The sequence below is a fragment of the Trichoderma ghanense genome, assembly GCF_004382785.1.
Source record: "Trichoderma ghanense strain CCMA-1212 chromosome Unknown scaffold_3, whole genome shotgun sequence".
Classification (NCBI taxonomy): Eukaryota; Fungi; Ascomycota; class Sordariomycetes; order Hypocreales; family Hypocreaceae; genus Trichoderma; species Trichoderma ghanense.
In genome coordinates this window covers 274,101-292,152 of record NW_027395666.1, presented here as the reverse complement: position 1 = coordinate 292,152, position 18,052 = coordinate 274,101, and the positions used below count along the sequence as shown (strand labels likewise).

Below are 18,052 nucleotides of genomic sequence, written 5' to 3'. Positions count from 1 at the left end.
GCATACCATGAAAAAAAAAAAAAAAGTAAAAATTGTAAAAACTCTATAGACAGTAAAAATCGGATCGTAGACTTTTTTTTGAACCTTTCCATGGTGTTTTAAGATTGGCCCTTGCGCTTGTGGCATGTGATGATATCTAGAGAGGTATCCATGTTGACGGCGTTAAGGGGGGTTGTTGAGGGACCGTACCTTGGTGTCAAGGATGTACATCTTGTAAACTACTCAAGGTATTGGGCACTTGGTCTTAGGCCACAGTATGTTATTTCAACTTGAGAAGACAGGACATCAAAAAAATAAAAGGAAAAAAAATAAAGAAAGAAAGAAAGAAAAGAAAATAGCAAGACACATCGTTGTCATGTGTGACGAATTCATTGATGAACGAAAAGATGAACAAAATGTCTCTTGATTCTAAACTGCAACTGCCTCTGTGCCGGATCAGCTATACCAGGCCAGCTCGTATAACTCGAATCCCCTAATCTGAATGCTTGCCTATGCTACCTATTCGCTTTCAAAGGGGTGTGAACCTTGAAAATCTCCTTTTTTGCTCATCCACCTCCACGACAGCTTGTTGTAGATATGCCCTTGTCTGTCGTCGTAACCTCGCTCATGTGGACGACGCGATGATCCCCTTTAGCATCGTCCTCGACGTGGTCCTTTTTCGCTACCCCTTTCCGCATTTCCGGCACTCGCCGCACCCAAACGCACAGTGATTTTCTTTTATTCTCCCTTCTTCTGCTCTGGCGACGTCCAAGCAGACCCAATGCTCTTCAGATCCTTCGGAATCTGCCACCCGTGTCTCGTCGCGGCCCGCTGGTAGGCATCAACTGCCTCGCCGATGCCGTAGTCCCGGGTGCTGTTCACCCCCTTCATCTCCAGTCTCGCCGGAGGATCCAGCTCCGTCAAGCCCAGCCTAATCTGCAAAAGCACCTTTTCCATCGTCATGGCCGCAGACCATCCCGAGTTCGTGAGCATTTCCGAGCAAATCGCTCCTCCCGCAGTAACGTGGCCGCCACCTCCCCGCATGAAGGGCAGAAATCGCGGCCGAATGACGCGAACAAAGGGGGGGCTGTAGGGGAAGTTTGAGCCGAAACGGAACTCGAGCACGATGCTGGTGCATCCCCTTTCCTTCATGTCCTTTGCGAGGGGAAGGTCAGGGTCGAAGCTGTGCATCTCGACGGTCCAGTGAAACACATTTTCCAGCTTGTCAAAGTTGATGTACCACCCCAAGGATGCGAGGTCTTCTTTGCTCTGAATGTCGTGAAGCTCCTTGATGGAGCGGTTGAGGGTCCTGATCGCCATTGGCGAGGTCGAGGCCCAGCTGGGTTCCGGGAGCCGTGGAAGAGAGTCCAGATCCAGGCTTCCGGGCACAAAGTCCGTCTCAAAATTCACAGCTGCGTTCTCCTTAGGCATCTTTTTTGAAAATTCTGCAGAGCTCAACTTGGGCCTCCTGTGGTCGGCAGAGTCTATCGACGAGCTTCGGCGCTTATTGGATCGTGCAGCAACACTGTCGTCATCCTCAGAATCAAGAAGCAGTTCGTGGTCCGTCTCGCCGTGATCGCTGTCAGGCGATTCAGCCTCCGTCTCCTGTGTATGGGCCAACTCAGAGCCGTCGACTGCACCATCAGCCTTATGGCCAAGGAGCTGGCGATTCGAGAGTATTGCCGACAAGGGGATCTTAACCTCGTTGTTCGGACCAGCAAGCAGTTTTCTCGGCGGATGTTGAGCCACGTAGCCGGCACAAGGTTCTCTTGGTTTGGTGGGAAAGGGCTCCTGTAAAGCTTCTGCATTTGGCGTTACACAGACGAACAGATACCTGCACTGAATCCACTCGATCTGCTTGACCACATAATGGGGTTTCGTCGCCACAAATTGGTCACACCGATTCACAACCTCACATATACTGATGGCAGAAGACGGCCTGAGCACGGAGTTTGGCCAGTACGTTACCTATCACGCATGATGCAAGTCAGTGAACTGGCCGCTAGAGGGCTGAAAGCATACCGGACATCAAAGGGGGTCAAGGGGCAGCCGGATACTTACCGGTGGCAGGCCCGTCATCTTAAGATTGGCCCCTCTCCGGCTGTAAGCCAAGCTCACTTGGAAATTGCTGCTCATGTACACGCCGTCTCCGAAAGAACGTCCGTTTAGGACCTTGTTGAAGTCAAGGCCTGTTCGTATGATGCTGTGCCAGTTGTGAAGAGCGCTGCCATGCCATGCAAAGATGGTCGGAAACTTTGCCGTGTCTCCTTCGGACTTTGAGAGGGTCGCAATTTCACTCGTGAAGATACGCTCGCGCTCTGGGGTCCCTTGTAAGAAGCGGAATTGCATCCATTGAGGGGGTAATCCTTCCACTCTGTTGGGATTCGGATCTGCTTTGCCCGAAATGGCATGACCACCCTCCCGTTGCCGCGGCACCGCATCGTTTTGAAGTATCAGAGACCGGTTGGAGGATATGATCCACTGCAGAAGAATGAGCGCAGGCTTGTCGAGGCGGCCCCACGAGGTAAGGCGTTGTCCCGGATTCTTCAAGAGAAAGCTCCTCATGTCCAGGACGGATGGGATTTCGTGCAAGACCATAGCCAGAGCAACGGTTCGGTCAAGCTCGTTCAAACGATCAATCTCGCAAGTGTATCGAAGAATCATGACTTTTTGCCATCCTTGTTTGGGATCCGAAAGCTGTGTAGGGGTTTCTTCTTGCGACGCCCTCGGCTTTTTCAGGGGACCCGTAAAGGTGGCAATAACCTCGAATGTGTAGATCTCGCATGCAACCTTTGTCACTTTGCAGATGTGCCTTTCATAATCTGGTCGCGGGAGTCAGAACAGGGTTGGTATATAAAAACAAGTGGCACAAGGATGACTGCTGCGTGCGGGGGGGAGAACGGTTAGCCTACTTACGACCGTCAAGTATTGCCGGCACTGGAAGGGTGTCCGAGGTGTTGAAGACTATCATGAGTCTATCGCCGACTTTGATGTTGATGTCCGCCTTTTTCAGGTCTAGTCCAAAGCGAATGGTCTTGTCGACGAAACAGGCTTCGGCAGCAATGCGTATAGCTTCTTTAGTCTTGTTTCCGGTGAAGATACTCTTTATGTTGAGACCAGCGGGGAAGTTCCGTAGACTCTTGGGAACCGTAAGGGCGATAGCGAAAAAGCTGATGAGGATGTCGACGACGTAGGGGTTGCCGACGATTTCATGCTCAATGCTTGCTCCCAAGCCAAGATTCAGAAACTGGTAATTGCACAGAGGGTTCGAGCAGACGTAGGGCTTGAGAGCCTCAAACCCATCTTCTACCCTCTGGTGGCAGACCATGCAATACTTTGTACAGCGGGCTAGGTGCCGTAGTGCGAACTGCATAGCCGTCATGGGAAGACTGAACTTGTCCCCGTCGTCCAAAGCATAGTCGTGGCTCAATGAAGGCATCGCATTCTCGGAGACTATAGCTTCGGAAGCTTCAGACGCGCCTGCTTCTGTGCCGGCCGCGGGCGGCGAAGGATCATTGCTTGAGCCAGGATGCAGACGGCGCAGAGCTCCGTCCCACGCCAACCCATCACGCCGCCTCATTTTCAGCAAAGCCATGAAGTGATTGTTCATGAGCATGTTGATTGAATTGGACACATAGAGAGGTACAAAACTCCCGCTACCATCTTTCGCCTCCTCGCAAGGGCCATCTTGGCTTTCAGGGGCTTCGTCAGACGGGGCTGCAAAGGCGCGGCGGGCTGTGTCGATGGATGGTTTGGGCTTGGAGCATTTCCCAAAGCGAAACTGCAGCTTATCGTCGTCGAGTTGGCTGTCCATGAGCTCTGAGATGGGCAGATAGCTGGCTGGAAATCGACAAAGGAGGACCAGATACTCGGAGCGCTCAAGGCCCCATGCTTCCAGAGCATGTTCGGGGATACCCAGCTTCTTAACTCGGAGAGATAGTGAGAAGAATTCGGCGTTTTTGACCGACTTTCGGGGGAAAATGCCAATCGAGATACCGGCTGCTTGGACGATCCGCAATTCTTTCTTCAGACGTGCAACAGAAGGCGCAGTCCCGTCGTTGTTGGTAATGCGCGACTTGGAGGAGGCGCATGCGATTTCGAAAAGGACATCCGAGTAGTCCTCATAGTTCGTTTCCCATTCGTCCTCTTCGCCGGAATCTTCGCCGCAAGCGACAATCGCGCTCTCACTCGCATGGGCGCCGGCTTCGGGCTTGGTAGAAAGCTTCTCCGCAGCGGTCTCTATGATGGTTTGAATGTTCTTGTTGGCAAGTGACTCCGATATACGTTCGAGAAGAGAGGCGACATCGGGTGAGGAATGTTCTGATCCCGTGAAGATCAACACGCTCGAGCCTTTCGGGTAAGAGTCGACGTCTGCTGGACGTTAGCACCCACGATCTCGGCTCGTAGCTGAGAGTATTACCACATACCAAGGATCAAGACCTGAATATCCATGGGAGATGTGTCGTCGTTGGGCGTCCAGGTAAACACCACTTCCCCGTCAGAGTCTCCTCGCCGGACCTTGGATACGCCATTGATTGCCAGCTTCTTGGAAGCGGCGAGATCTTGGTTGAACTGTTCCGAGCCCATGGTTCAAGAGCTCCTCGGAGCAAGACGCTTCAATGGAAAGCGGGTGGAGGATGCGCAAACGAATGCCAGCACTTGCAACGCCCTTGAGGCAGATGTTCCGGCAGAAAGGAGACCACAATGGCAATGTTCGCTATAGAGCTTGCACGAAAAAATACGGATATAGAGAGAAGTGAAGGCGAAAATAGAGCAATAATGGTTCAGTGATACGGAAAAGAAGAGGGAGAGAAAGAAGGAGGAGGAGATGAAGTTTGCGGGAGGTTTTTCAGATTGGCGACGTCAGCCGGTGGCTGATATCGGCAGGCACCAAGATGAGAACTCCAGCGGCCCTTATACTCAGATTTAACAGTGCAATTGGTGTAAGAGGATGAATAAGAACAAAGCGTTGAAAAGAGAGCAGCAATCTTGCCAAAGTCTGCCAGTCAGTCACCGAGTGTGAGCAGCTGCATGCAGGGTCCGCCGGCCCGAGCCCAATGTGAAAGCAATCTGATACTCAAAGTAGGCGACAGGACCAGTTCGGGCGGGATCGATTACAGACAATACGGAGCAGGTAGTGACTGGCAGAAGCAGCCGAATGCCCAAGCAGCCGAGCATCAGTGAAGGGTCAGGCAAGGCGAGCGCACCGCGAGGTGGTAGGACGCACTTACACGTTCTGTCAATCAGCACACCCACCTGGGTATTGTTATTGTTCTTCCCCTCAGAAGCATATCATTCTTCTGCAGTTGGTATAAGAGCAGCCATGTGTGTACACGTACGTTGGTCGACCGCACCGAGGCAAGTTCCCTTGCATGAGAGCTGGCCGTTGAATCAATCTGGGTCGTGGGAAGGAATCCGGCGGATGAAAGGCTGAAGCAGCTTCAACTGGGAGAAGCCACGGACGACGGTTCACAACAGCTGCAGGTCGAACACACATGTAGAAACTTCCATCCAACACACCAAGTAAACTCGCAAGCGTAGGTACGAAGCAGTCACATCAGGCAAACGAATATATGTGTACTGTACTTTGGGTAGATCCGCGTCTCGCCCTCCATGGATAAATGATGAGCTCGCCACAACAGACACGAGACTCAGCCTAGTGGGGAATCCGGGCTGTTGCCTGCTAAGTAATCGTCGCCGTCTCTTGCGAATGCGGTCATTATCATTGACGGACGTCTGGCAGCTGCTGATTCGATGGCATTACGGACGACGTTACACAAACTCGAGCCTCCTCTCTAGCAGCCACGCAGCAGATGGTACAGGGGCCGGCATTAGCGTATGACTTGTCCTGGACGCAAGGAGAGAGAATCAAGTCTGTATAGACGACAGCTCGGGTTCCGTCCAGTGAGAAGAGCCATTGAGTCTGGGGCCTGTCGAGGTTTTCAGCTCGATATACGGTGTTTCCATGATGTTGAAAAAAGCCAGACGAATGGTTACGTGCAGGGAGAGGTGGGGGCATAGAACGGGAATTTCGCTGTCTTAGTGTTTACCTTATCGAAGGTGACCAACCTTCAATTCCGCGGTACTAACGCGCCACCACCTTCAACACCCAGATTCGCGACTCCAGAGATTCAACGCCCCCCCGCAATCGATGGTGATACCATGCCGTCCGATCTCAAAGCCGTTTCAACAAGATTCAATGCCTGCCAACGAGCAACGCTGTGCCACAACCTCTTCCGCTTCGGGTCGACTGCATGGGACTCCCTCGTACTCCCTCCTCACCAGCCACCACTAACTGCAACATGCTCAAGCCACCTCGACTGTGCGGCTGGCCCGTCTCCCGTCTTTCGCCTCGTCGCCTTCCCGCGCTGCTGATCTTCTTGTCCCTCCTGGCCGTCCTCCTGATTGGCAGCCTGACGTGGGCGGTTCCAGCCTCACCGGACCTCTCTGCATATGGCCACGGGATTTCGACCAGCATTGCGCACGCTAGTGACGCGCCTCCCACGGGGCTCAACCGTCCGAGTTCGTTGCCACAGGCATCGCCTCAGCAACAAAAGGGTGAGGAGTACGACGGCTCATCCTGGGTGGCGGATGAGGGATGGCTCTCGACTCCCTATTCCAGCTCCATCACGCTCGATGATGAGCGGGTATTGCTCCCCCCTCTGAAAGCTCGACAGCCCATCTACTGCTATCGTGATACGTCCGCCAAGAAGACAAAGGACGAATTGGATGCCGAGAACGAGCTGCTGCTGACATGGCGCCGGGCTTGGTGGGCGCAAGGATTCCGTCCGGTTGTGCTGGGCGCTGTTGACGCCAGAAACCATCCCAACTACGAGCAATTTCAGACCATGTCGGCTTCTTCCGAGCTGAAAGGCGACCTCATGAGATGGCTCGCCTGGGACACGGTGAATGGAGGCATATTATCGGAATTCACTGTACTCCCAGCGATTCCCCGGCGAGATCCGTTATTACTCCTCCTACGACGAGGCGAATACGTCAACCTAACGAGATGGGCCGATCTTGACGACGCATTCCTCGTCGGACAGCGCAAGGATGTGCGTTTAGCAATTCATTCCATTCTCCAGAAAGAAGATTTACACGAGGCGACAAGTGTCACGGCGGCTCTTTCAAGCGACGCCGTCACGGTTAATCACACCAACATGCCTCTCGCCTACTACAGCCCCAAGGTCATCGAGACCAAATACGCCAATGTCATCCGCAAGGCAAGCAGGGCAAACACCCTCCACAACCTGAACAAGCTCATCAACTACCACCTACTAGTGGCCTGGCAAAACAACTTCCCCGAGGGCATCGACGTTCTCAAACCACACCCGGAGCATGCCACAGCTATGGTGGCCGGCGCTCTGAAGCTGGCCAAGTCTCTGGCAGCTTGTCCTGCGTCGCCAATGCCGTCGACATGCCCTCCTAACTTGCCCAAATGTTCCCCGTGCGTAGCGTCGCCCATGACTGTTTCCACGCCCTCCCGCTTCCGTAATTCACCTCAGATCTTCACACTCGGCGTTGTCCCGCATCCGTGGTCCTTTGCACTGGTTGACCGCCTCAGGGAATCTATCAATGTCACCTGGATCCTGGAATCACCTCGAGACCCATGGCTTACTGCCATCACCCAGGCCTATCTCGGCACTGGAGTCACGTCAAGTCGCAGGGTCATGCGTTTCAAGGAGCTCGCGGCTGGCGAGGTTGCTACCAGCGATTCTCTATGGCTCCCAGCAGAGAACGAAGTGCCCAGTGATCTGGACTGGCACTTTGGATTTACATTGCCCGAGAAGTCCATGGATGATGGGAAATCGCAAAGCCCGGTCCCTGCTGATCGCTTGCCTAAGCCTGAGGATGAGCTGCCGGATAGGCTCAATGGCCCCGTTGCTTCAGACGAAGACGTCGCTCACGAGCGAGCTCTGCTCGACAGAGCCAAGAGCGTCGTCATGCTGAACAGGTTGTCGACGAACGGCACTAAGATGCGTTCTTCGCTGGAGGCCTGGAGCATGGCTGATACAGAGGCTTGGCGGTTCACACGAGCGCTCAGCGCACGGCGTTTGTTGGAGTATGAAGAGTGGGCAAAAGAAGCTGTATCAAAGCCGGGGATCCAAGACAGCCTCAGTAGCCATAGCTGACACCACGGCGGCGACGATGGCCCTTGACGTTTTGTTCTACGATCAATATTCTTGTACATCTTTTTCTCTCCCGAATGTCTCTGTTTACGCACAGGCACCTTTCGTGTATATAGCTTCCATTTTATCCAACACTTGGCGAACGAGTCCAATGAATCCCTCTTTTCCTCCCCCTTTCCTCTTGATCAATTGGTTTCTCGCATCATTCCAGATGTTGAATCCTTCTTCGACTATTCTTCGTCAATTTTGGGGCCAGTTTTGGATGTTGAATCCATACCAGCTACCAGACCTTCCTTTCCTTGGCGCAAGCAGCACTTTGGAATCTGAGGTCGGTAGCATTCAAGCCTCGGCCACAGTATCGCCGCTCATCTCCCCGCTCAATTCTCGAGACGTTATTCCGCGACGAAGCAATCCATGCCCCGCGCTCTCAGACAGTGATGCAGAATGCTGCTGAGTATCGCGAAGCAGCGCCTGCTCCTCCAGGAGCTGATGAATGTGATCATTAAGCCACAGACCCTCGAGCAGGTGAGAGGGCATGTCCTTGGCGCCAGTGATGCGCTTTTTGCAAGTGGGCGTGCCGCAGAAGCAATCAAACGGCTGGGCCATGCTCCATTCCGTCGACGGATAGAAGAACTATGCACGAAAGCCACGGATATGAATCAGTAAATCAGTTCGCGTGCGCGTTCTGGGGCTGAGAGGGGGGTGAACTGACCGTGAGTTCATCTCCAGGCCGGAGACCCTTTGGCCCCGCCACGATCTTCATGTTTCTCATATCGAAATGCTAATAATACTTGCTTAACAATTTATCCAAGAAGTGCCACACGTTTATACCAAGGAATTGACCAACAAGAGAAGGTTCACAAGAGTGATTGATGTAGAGCAAGTCGCTGTTGAGAGTGAGATGCTTGTCCTTGTCCATCTGAACAGTAGCATACGTCGCCTCGTCGGCCACTTCGCAGGGAGGAAACTCGAGTTTGGCAAACAGGGCAAAGGGTGGCAGGGAGACTTTGGATAGGCTCTTTGTCGTGAAGTCGTCGGCGTTGCTGGCGATGACTTGTTGGATTTCGGGGTGGGAGGGCTGTTTCCAGGATGGCTTGAGGGGCGACATTGTGAGTGTACGTGTGTATGTGTACTACGATGAGAGGGAGTATTTGATGATGAGTTAAATGGTTCCGATTTGCGGGAATGGCAATCTGGGGATGGAGAGATGCTAGAAGGTAAACAAGTTGTTGACGTCGGATATGAGTTGATTAGTGCTGATCAAGCCGTGAGCTAGCCATCTATCTGCCCATGGGCAAAGTCAATTCCATCTTGAACAATTTCCGAGCCATCCTAGCTATTTATCAACCTTCTCTTTGCGCCCACTCTAGTCCCCAGCTTCTCTAGCTCCCAACTCCAAAGGCCGGTCATCCAGCTCAGCCGCGGGCCGTAGACGTCGCCCTGTTCCCTCTCCCGACTTGCCGAGGAACCTGTTGATGTCAGCGGCTCCACGCGGAAGCCGGGTATAGCTTCACCAGTCCCCGGTTGTTTATTGGACGCTGGAAAGCTCGTGACAGTCAGTGGGGTAGCGTTTGGCGGCTCCATTGTCGTCAGCTTCGATCCATCTGTCCTTTCGAGTGGAGAGGTTGCGTTGTGTGATGGACTAGAGCCTATCATATGCTAGTTCGTAACCTAAAGTGGTAAAGCAGAAGGGCGTTGTGACAATCAATGCCTGCCTCTCTGCTAGTGAACACTGAAGACTGCCTTTGGACCGAGAAGCTGCAAATGGAAACTGACGACGGTCTTTGTAGATGTCAGTGATGAACTAGGATTCTCTTTGGAATCACGGTGGGTGCAAAGACGAGGCTATCAAGTCTGAAGCTCTTTACTGATATTTCACTGTGTCTGCAATGAAAGTACACCTATTTCTATTTCTTGGTTCTTCGCAAGTTGAATCCCCGACTTCATACCCCCTATCTACTGAATATCCCTGGATGGTTGGTATTAATTAGCGCAAGCTTCTACATCGTCATTGACATGTGATTCTCGATAAATACCTCTCGGCAAATATGATGGTTGAGTTGACTTGGACTTTTTTTTGCCCCAACACTTGTGACATACACGTGCTATGTCTAGGGTATGTGGTGCGGCTTTGAGATGCCATTCTCGAGATGTTACCTCCGCCAACCTAGGGTGCTGACCTGGTGTTCCCCCCTCAAATGTCAACTACCTACTACCTATTGTTCATTAGTGATCATGGATAATCTTGGAAGAATTTCGTGAGCGAGGCAGAATGTTTGGCGTTCTCAATGCCCGAGTTGATTCTCCTGGATGGGGCTATTGTTCTTCTATTGTCAGCCCTCTGATGCCGCCATGAACAACGCAGTCCCGGTTGAAGCTTCAATAAAGTATGTTGGCATCGTCTGGGCGCCAGTTCTCGCGATTCGCTTGAGCCAGCTTCGCTAAGCAACCCAATTGTCGCACGTTCTGGCGTTGCCTTGACGAGGCGAGGGCTGCCTAAACACCAAAAAAACCACGAGGAGTGTGGACCGCGATGCGCGCAATATCCACTTTTTCAGTGGTTTGGCCGTTTGCCTGACGAAAATTTCAGCTCCCATCCACATCTGCAATTCTTTCCTTCTCTCTACATGCTGCAGACAGCGCAATCATCATGACTTCTTTCGTAAACTTCGCTTTCGTCCATCAGCACCGTGGTGACGCTGCTTCCCGACGAAGACGCTATAACAACCTTCCATCATCACATCTTCAGGTGGTGAGTATCTTGTCTCTGTCTACTAACGAGCAGGATGCCTTTGACGGCGGCTTGGATACAGCTTCACGGCCAGACTCGAGATTTCACCTACTATGGGCTTGCTAGAGACGAAGAGCACCTCAGCTACCGACATTATAGCTCGTATCAGAAGCTTATACCAGCTGCGAGGTTCATCGTACATAGTGTAGCCACGGCTCATGTCGCTGGTGGAATGGGAAAACAGAATGATCTCGAATGGGACCAAGATTTTGGAGTGATGAGTGGTGTGGTGGTTCATGTTCTTCGATATTTTCAAAGCATACGGGCAAAATTACCGGATCCTTTACTTTCCGGCCTCCTCCAGGTTTGCCTCGATCGTGATCTCCCAGACGACATCTCACCTTACCTACCCAAGTTCCCCTTTGTCTCTAGCCAGTCCTCTGCTAACACGGAGAATCATACATTATTTCCAGAGAAGCTGCACTTCCATGGTGAGCTATAGCCAGCCATGTCCAAGAGTGATGGTTCCTGTATGACTATGCACGAGAGCTGTGATGGTGCGTTACGTGGGAGTCTTCCCAGCGACGTGTGGCTCTAGCTATGCCAGTGCTATTTCTGCCATCATAAGGATCGTGATATGCTACGGGTGCATGGTAGATGCCAGGCCCTGCCGAGTGTTGTGTTGTCACTCTATTGTGCAACACCGGGCTTCCTATTGTCACGACTACGTGGATTGGCGAGGCTGGAGGCTTCAGGCTTCCGCCCAGGTAACTACACCCTGCAAAAGAGGAGGACATATACTATCGGTAAAGACATATCATTTCTTAAAAGTTTCTCTCTAAGAATTTCTCTTACTGAACATTCAGTCGCTAACATCTCTTCACAGACGCCCCCGTCAGGAGAAGAGCATGGGAGTGAGTCTCACTTCATGAGGCTGCATAACTTGCTCAATCCGAGCCACCCAAGGACAATAGAGTCATGACACCTATTGCTACTGTCTTTCCAAAGGGTCTTCTCACACTTTCTCAGCTGTCATTCATATGCTTTTGACGTTGCTGTCAGTTATGCCTCAGTATCCATGCCAGCAGCACATGGAAGCCATCGCTCGCTAACATGTCCTGCAGTGGGATATCAAGGCCGGAACAAGTCTCCTCAGGAGGGAGCGAGCCCAGCTGGCATGTGTGAGAAGACGCGAAGAGACTCGGCTATTTCAGCCCCCCCTATCACATCATGCCAATGCATCCCTCTAGGGCTCTCTTCGAGCACTGAGCTCACTAGCCATCGTGTGGCTAGGGGTTGCAGGTCTGCCCAGCCGTCACGCGTCTGGCAGCCTTCTGCCACTCCTCCTCAGCAAGTGGAATTGCTTTGCTTATCGGAATGGCCAGCAAGGTGTCACGTCCCTGAGCCTTCTAGCGCGCGGTGCCACAGCAACCAGTGCCTTTTCCCTCCAGCTTTCTTCCACCGCAAGCTCTTTGGCCCACTGAAGTCAGAGTTCCCCCAAGCGAGTTGCCCCCAAGCTGCAGAACCTTGAAGGTCTTCTCTGACCGATGGGTACTCACGATTCGAACGTTTTTAACCCTTGATAGTATTTATACTTTAAATAAATTTTAAGTACTGAATCAATTATAATAGATCACAAAAGCTCACTCTAAGTAAACATTTAGATTCTATAGGCTCAAACCCAGAACAATATCTAGAAATAAAAAATAACAAAATAAGAAGAATTGCTGTTTTTAATTAAATAAAAATATTATGTAGTGGGAAAGATCTTGGATTATTGGAAAAGCTACGCAAGCTTTCTTGGTTATATTTAAGTAGAGCTTTTACAATACAGAACTATAGGCTATTAATTCTTTTATATCAGTTGTTCTTATTGTTGGAAATTTCATACCATATTAAATGATTCACTTCGGTGCACCCTTTCACCCATCTCTCAACTCTTCTTCACCACTGCCACCACAACCCAAACATATCCCCCAGATTCCATCAAGCAACACACACATACACAGCCCTCGCACTCGTCAGCCTCCAGCCAAAGCTGGTTTGCAGCCCCCTGATCCGGAGCATCCAGTCCACACATCACACTTGACTAGATATCTCGTCCTCCTGAGTTCGCAGACACTCGTCGTTGGTGCCTCGCCGACGGACTCTTTCCCAGCTGGCTCCTGCCTGCAGCTGCACATCCTCTCGAGGATCTGTGACTGCCGCAGCTCAGCATTGCTGAGGGATACCGGCAAGGACCTCGCGTCGTTGTGCCAGCATTGCCGCAAAAGCTCTCCAGCTCCAACCTGCCTCGCCTCCCTTGGGCAGAGAAGCTGATCGCTGCAGCTTCACGCGCACGACGTCACCGGCATTTTGGTTCAGCATTTTGGCCCCGATCTAGAAGCTGGTTTTGGTTCGCACCTGCCCAACCTCCGCTTGAGTCTCTGTTCGCGGCTTCCAAGTTTGGACCTCGCAGCTTCTCCTCTGCGAAGCTTGCTGGCAAGTACCTGCCTGCCTCTTTCCCCTGCACCTCATTGCTTCTTTCGCTCTGCACCTCCTCGCCTCTCGCTAACCTTTCACTATCGACTCCCGCAGAAGGTACGGTGCTACCCACCTGAGTAAGGCAGCTCATCGGTGCTCTTTGCGTGCTCGATCTGCTTCTTCGCGGCTCTTCACGTCTTGTCACGGCCTCAAGCTACTCTCTCTCGATTGTCAGCCTACCTCACTCAACGCCCGCCCTATCTGTTGCCCTCGAGTCTGCTGTCTTCGATAGTCCCCTGTTGGAAGCCTGATCAAAGGCTTTGTATGCATACAGACCTCTTGTTGCTCGCTTGGTAGCTGTCTGGTAAGTTCCTTTTGACATCTTCTGGCGACGCGTTTCAACCTCCCCTTTCCTCTATCCTCACATGGTACCCACGCAACATTTCCATGCCGACTGCGGCCGCTTCTCCTAGAACATGTTTGACCTGCTCCACAAACCACTTTCAGCGTTCAAGCAGTTCTTCATTCCTGCTGAGCTCGTCGCTGTGATGGTTGGTGACACATGGGAGACGCAGCATCACACTCTGCCATCCCATATCCAAGCTTCTGCTGCCGATGAGAGTTTCCCTTTCAAAGTCGATATCCTGCAGGCAGTCGGCTCACATCATTCCTCTTTCTTTGATCTCGCCAAAGCTCTGACGAAACCAGATTCCAGTTGCAATCACGCTTGCCTCATCCTCATACACGCACGACTGCTTTTGGTCAGTGTCTCACACTGCTCTTTGACCTTGTTTCTTCTATTTGTTCAAGGAGAAACAGCCGCTTCAACTATCGCTGCCCTCTTCGAGTTCGAGATGGCACTGAGAACATACAAGCCCCACGAACTCCTCCAGCTCAAAAACACTTCTGTGAAGAAACAGCTGTACGATCAGCTCCAAGAAAAGCTCTGCCAAGATCAAGAACTAGGTAAGCTCCTCAAGCTCGACAAAGCCTGCTATTTCTGTTTACTAACCGGCTACTCTAGGCGAAGTTCTACGAATGCCCCTGGGAAGCTCTCTTGCACGCATCATGGAGGAGCCTGCCGATATGCCTGCGGACTCGGACAATGCCTCTCCACGCCGCGGCGAAGCAGCTAGGCAGCTGGACGGTACCGAGGCCGAGTGGAGATATCGTGGCCGCAACGACCCGGAACCTGTTGGCGCCCAGCCCATGTCCGCTCCCACTGGCCTTGCTGCCCAGAAGGACGAAGGCTTCCAACGATTTTATCGAGCAGTCGTGTCGCCTACTCATGTCCGAGTGACTGCTGGAGGCCGCATCGTGCCCAACACACGCGGCTCCCCATCGCCCACCACCAGGTGGCCAAAGGACAAACCCGCGGGAGAAGCAGCCGAAAACACCGCCAACCGCCCACCGAACCGGGAGGTTCTCCAGCAAGGCCAGTTTGCCCTGCCGCAACCCATCGGCTTCTTTCCGCATCACGCCATGATTCCAGGCTTTGCACCCGGAATGGTTCCTGCCATGCATGGAATGCCCGGAATGCCCGGAATGCCTGCGATGCCCCCGATGCCTGCTATGGCGGGCGTGCCAGCAGGAGCTGGACCATATCCATTCATGTGGCCGATGGGCTTCAACGTGGGAGCACCCATGGGAATGGCTCCTTCTCCTGCTATGATGGGCCATGTCCCAGGCCTGGTGGCAATGCAGCCTCCAAACCCAAGCCCAGCAACGAATGACAAGCAAAGTGAGGCAGCTGCTTCAGAGAATGCCACTCCCACTCGAGCTTCCGCTGCTGAGAATGGTGATGCTGCTCGGCCTGTCATCCACAATGGACAGTGGATGGTTCCGCCTGGTGCACTTCATCATTTTGCCATGGGACCCCATCCTGGATTCTTGGGTCCCCCGATGATGTCGCCTATGGCCGCCGGGCACAGACTCATTCCCAACCATGTCATGGCTCCTGTGGCTCAGAGCAACGGGCAGGCGCCGCAAATGCCACAGCATCAAGCAATGGCCATGCCACCTCCTATGGCATTCCCTATGGTGCCAGGACTTGCCCCGGTCGCTGGACAGCATCATTCCTCTATCCGAGCCAGCCAAATAACCAAGAAACAGCTCTCGGTTCTTCGTGCTTCCCTCAGGTGGGCGGAAGATCAGCTTCAGTACAACAAGCATCAGATTGATGAACGAACCATGGAGCTGCATGCACAGTCCTTGCGCAATTCGATTGAGCACTTTGAGAAGGTTGAGGCTGAACAAGAGGCCAATGAGCAAAGAATCCTCCCGAAAGATCAAGCCAAGGAAGGCACGAGTGAGTCGGTATCTGCAGATGAAGAACGATCAAAGTCTCCACCTCCCAGCAGCGCAAAGCAAGAGAACAGCGTCGAAAGTGCCTCCAGTCTGCCAGAAGAGTCCTTCAATGTGCGAGCTGACAAGCAGAAATCGAATCCTCAGCATAGCATCTTGAACTCCAGTCACGAGAACAAAGCAGTTCAGCTTACCTCGACTGTCCAGACGCTGAGCATCTCTGAGACTACTGGTGCCAACAGGAGATCATCTACCTTGCCTGTCACCGCGGCACTCGCACCCCCATTCCAACCTCGTGCTGTGGGCGGTCAGGCTGCCCGCGACGGCTTGGCTTTCTCTGTAACGTCTGTCCGCGAACAAAACGCCTCAAACAAACCTTATCTTGTCGGACAACTTCCCGCCGGCTTGAGCGCTGAGAAGGCTCGGGGTGATGATTACGTTTATCCCCGGACACTCACCGAACCTGAACGCCGCGCTCGACACTTATACTGGGGTAACGCTCCTGACGAAGTCTTAAAGGGGTTGCCCAAATTTGATGGCAAAGACTTTTATCCACCTACTCCGGCCACAGGTCCCAAGAATGAGCTGAAGCACAATGATGAGCACGACTTCATGGCCGCCAAGGCCCCCGGAATTGAGAACGGTGGCAAGAATGCCAGCGCTGACGTTGACCCCTTTCAATCCTCTCGACGTCAGCATTACTGCAGGCGAGGCGGCGTGGGAATCTCGGTCGAGTCGGATCTGTCTCAGCAATCTGGCACGTCCAGCAAGGGCGTTGACGCATTGCCCGTTCACGTCCCTTCTCAAGATCCTGGAAAGAACGGCATCGGCAACAACGTCGCTGCAGCTACCAGTGCCAATGCTCCATCTGAGAGCGACAGCCCGGACGAAAACGACGACAAGAGTATTGTGTTCAAAGGTCGCAACTCTTTGCGCCAGACTCGGTAGGTTGATTATGTCCACCGCAGTTGGTTCGTACTAACATGGATATTCATAGACAGAGACCTCGCAGCGGAATCTGGCACGACATGATGAAGCGTGGCACATCCAGCAGCAACGCGGTTCCTGGAACGATCTCGTCTACAACAGCTCAGGGAGTTCTGCCTCATTACGGTGGCCACGCGACTGCGTCTCTCGCACCCACTGCAACCAATATCAACTCTTCTCCTCGAGAGCAGGCACCCAAGTCAGGCACACCCAACGACAGTGGCTCGGTCGGCCCCGTGGCAGAGAGACAGATTGAAAACCGACCTCCAGGCGCTCAAGGTTCGAAGAGGCGGCCCCACGTCCTCTAGCTCAGGAGCATCAAAGGCTGTATTTCTGCAAAAAGAGCAGCCCGATGAAAGGTTCAACCGAATCATCTCTTATTGCAGGCACACTTATGGATTGTATGAATAGCTATCACGGCCGGTTACTTGATTTCGGCTTTATTTTTCTTTCAGCTCTGTCTCTACTTTGTTCGCTTGACGAATTATCCGAGAACAGCATCATGTCAACCTCGCCATTTGCCTGGTGTCAAAGGGCGGCCAATCATTGCTTTCTAACAGACTCAAGGCGCGTCACTTATTGTTAGAGTTCGATTGTATTATATAGATGTACGTTGAGATTTGTTAGATTAATGAAAAGACAAAATCCAAAAAAATTGTAAGACCCCTTTTGACGAAGAGATTGTGAAGCATTGTCAGAGTGCCTTGTGAGCAATAATATGATTGTGTATTTCGGCCAAAAAGGTCGACCGCCTTCTGTATGATAACATGTCTGAGGCTGGCAGAGAGCTCTGTGCTTACACATACTGACATCGCCTTTGCTGTTTTACTCGCGATATCTGCTCTAAAGATGGGGAGTATTGGAAGATAAAGGACAGTCCAGAGCTGGGAACTCCCTTGGGTCAGGTAGACACTGATGCTGTCCCTACGATACGAATCTACAGACCCAAGGACAAAAGCGCAAAAGGCCATGTCTGGTGGACAGTATCATGTTCCTCACCATCAAATTTCCAGCTTCGTTACAGCAAAGGCAAGATGAAAATCTTCGGGCGAGCGGCAGAGCTTCGTGGTATGAAGCTCAGTCGGGTTTGCTCTCCGCCAGTCGTATACCTCGAAAACCATGAGTATTGTTGGTTGACGCGGAGATTATCTAGCGGGGGGGAATCATCACGAAAACTACGAATGAGATCAGAAAGGACCTACCTGGCCTCCTCTGCTTGATATAACAGTGAAAGTGAGGCGAGCTTTACAAAGGCTGGTTTTTTCTTGTGAAACGGCAGCCCCTCGACAAAACAAATCGAGTATGAACATGAAGGTCTCACTGAGACGGCAAAAGTTGTGGGACATGAGCCAAAAGGTCTTCGGGAAACACCTCCCATGGAGCATTTCACACAACGACAAAGTTGGTGAAACGGCCATTGAGAATTGTAAAATTCTCGATTTGGTTCGATCTACCCTGC

The 18,052-nt window shown here is 52.2% G+C and overlaps 4 protein-coding genes across 4 annotated transcripts; 2 read left to right on the top strand and 2 right to left on the bottom strand.

The window, feature by feature from the left end:
• Positions 1 to 717: 717 nt before the first annotated feature.
• CCMA1212_003402 (Ubiquitin-conjugating enzyme E2Q-like protein) lies at positions 718 to 4,566 on the bottom strand (the record flags this gene model as incomplete). Its single annotated transcript, XM_073700752.1, has 4 exons — positions 718 to 1,947; positions 2,041 to 2,801; positions 2,896 to 4,350; positions 4,407 to 4,566. 4 exons carry the CDS (start codon positions 4,564 to 4,566, stop codon positions 718 to 720), a joined length of 3,606 nt encoding a protein of 1,201 aa, XP_073560416.1.
• Positions 4,567 to 6,281: 1,715 nt separating this feature from the next.
• CCMA1212_003401 (uncharacterized protein) lies at positions 6,282 to 8,111 on the top strand (the record flags this gene model as incomplete). The annotated part of the gene is made up of 1 exon (XM_073700751.1): positions 6,282 to 8,111. The coding sequence occupies one exon, from the start codon at positions 6,282 to 6,284 to the stop codon at positions 8,109 to 8,111; it is 1,830 nt and encodes a 609-aa protein (XP_073560747.1).
• A 336-nt stretch (positions 8,112 to 8,447) lies between these two features.
• CCMA1212_003400 (uncharacterized protein) lies at positions 8,448 to 9,216 on the bottom strand (the record flags this gene model as incomplete). The annotated part of the gene is made up of 3 exons (XM_073700750.1): positions 8,448 to 8,741; positions 8,821 to 8,889; positions 8,956 to 9,216. 3 exons carry the CDS (start codon positions 9,214 to 9,216, stop codon positions 8,448 to 8,450), a joined length of 624 nt encoding a protein of 207 aa, XP_073560415.1.
• A 4,940-nt stretch (positions 9,217 to 14,156) lies between these two features.
• On the top strand, positions 14,157 to 16,901 carry CCMA1212_003399 (uncharacterized protein; the record flags this gene model as incomplete). The annotated part of the gene is made up of 3 exons (XM_073700749.1): positions 14,157 to 14,268; positions 14,327 to 16,550; positions 16,604 to 16,901. 3 exons carry the CDS (start codon positions 14,157 to 14,159, stop codon positions 16,899 to 16,901), a joined length of 2,634 nt encoding a protein of 877 aa, XP_073560242.1.
• Between the last annotated feature and the right edge of the window lie 1,151 nt (positions 16,902 to 18,052).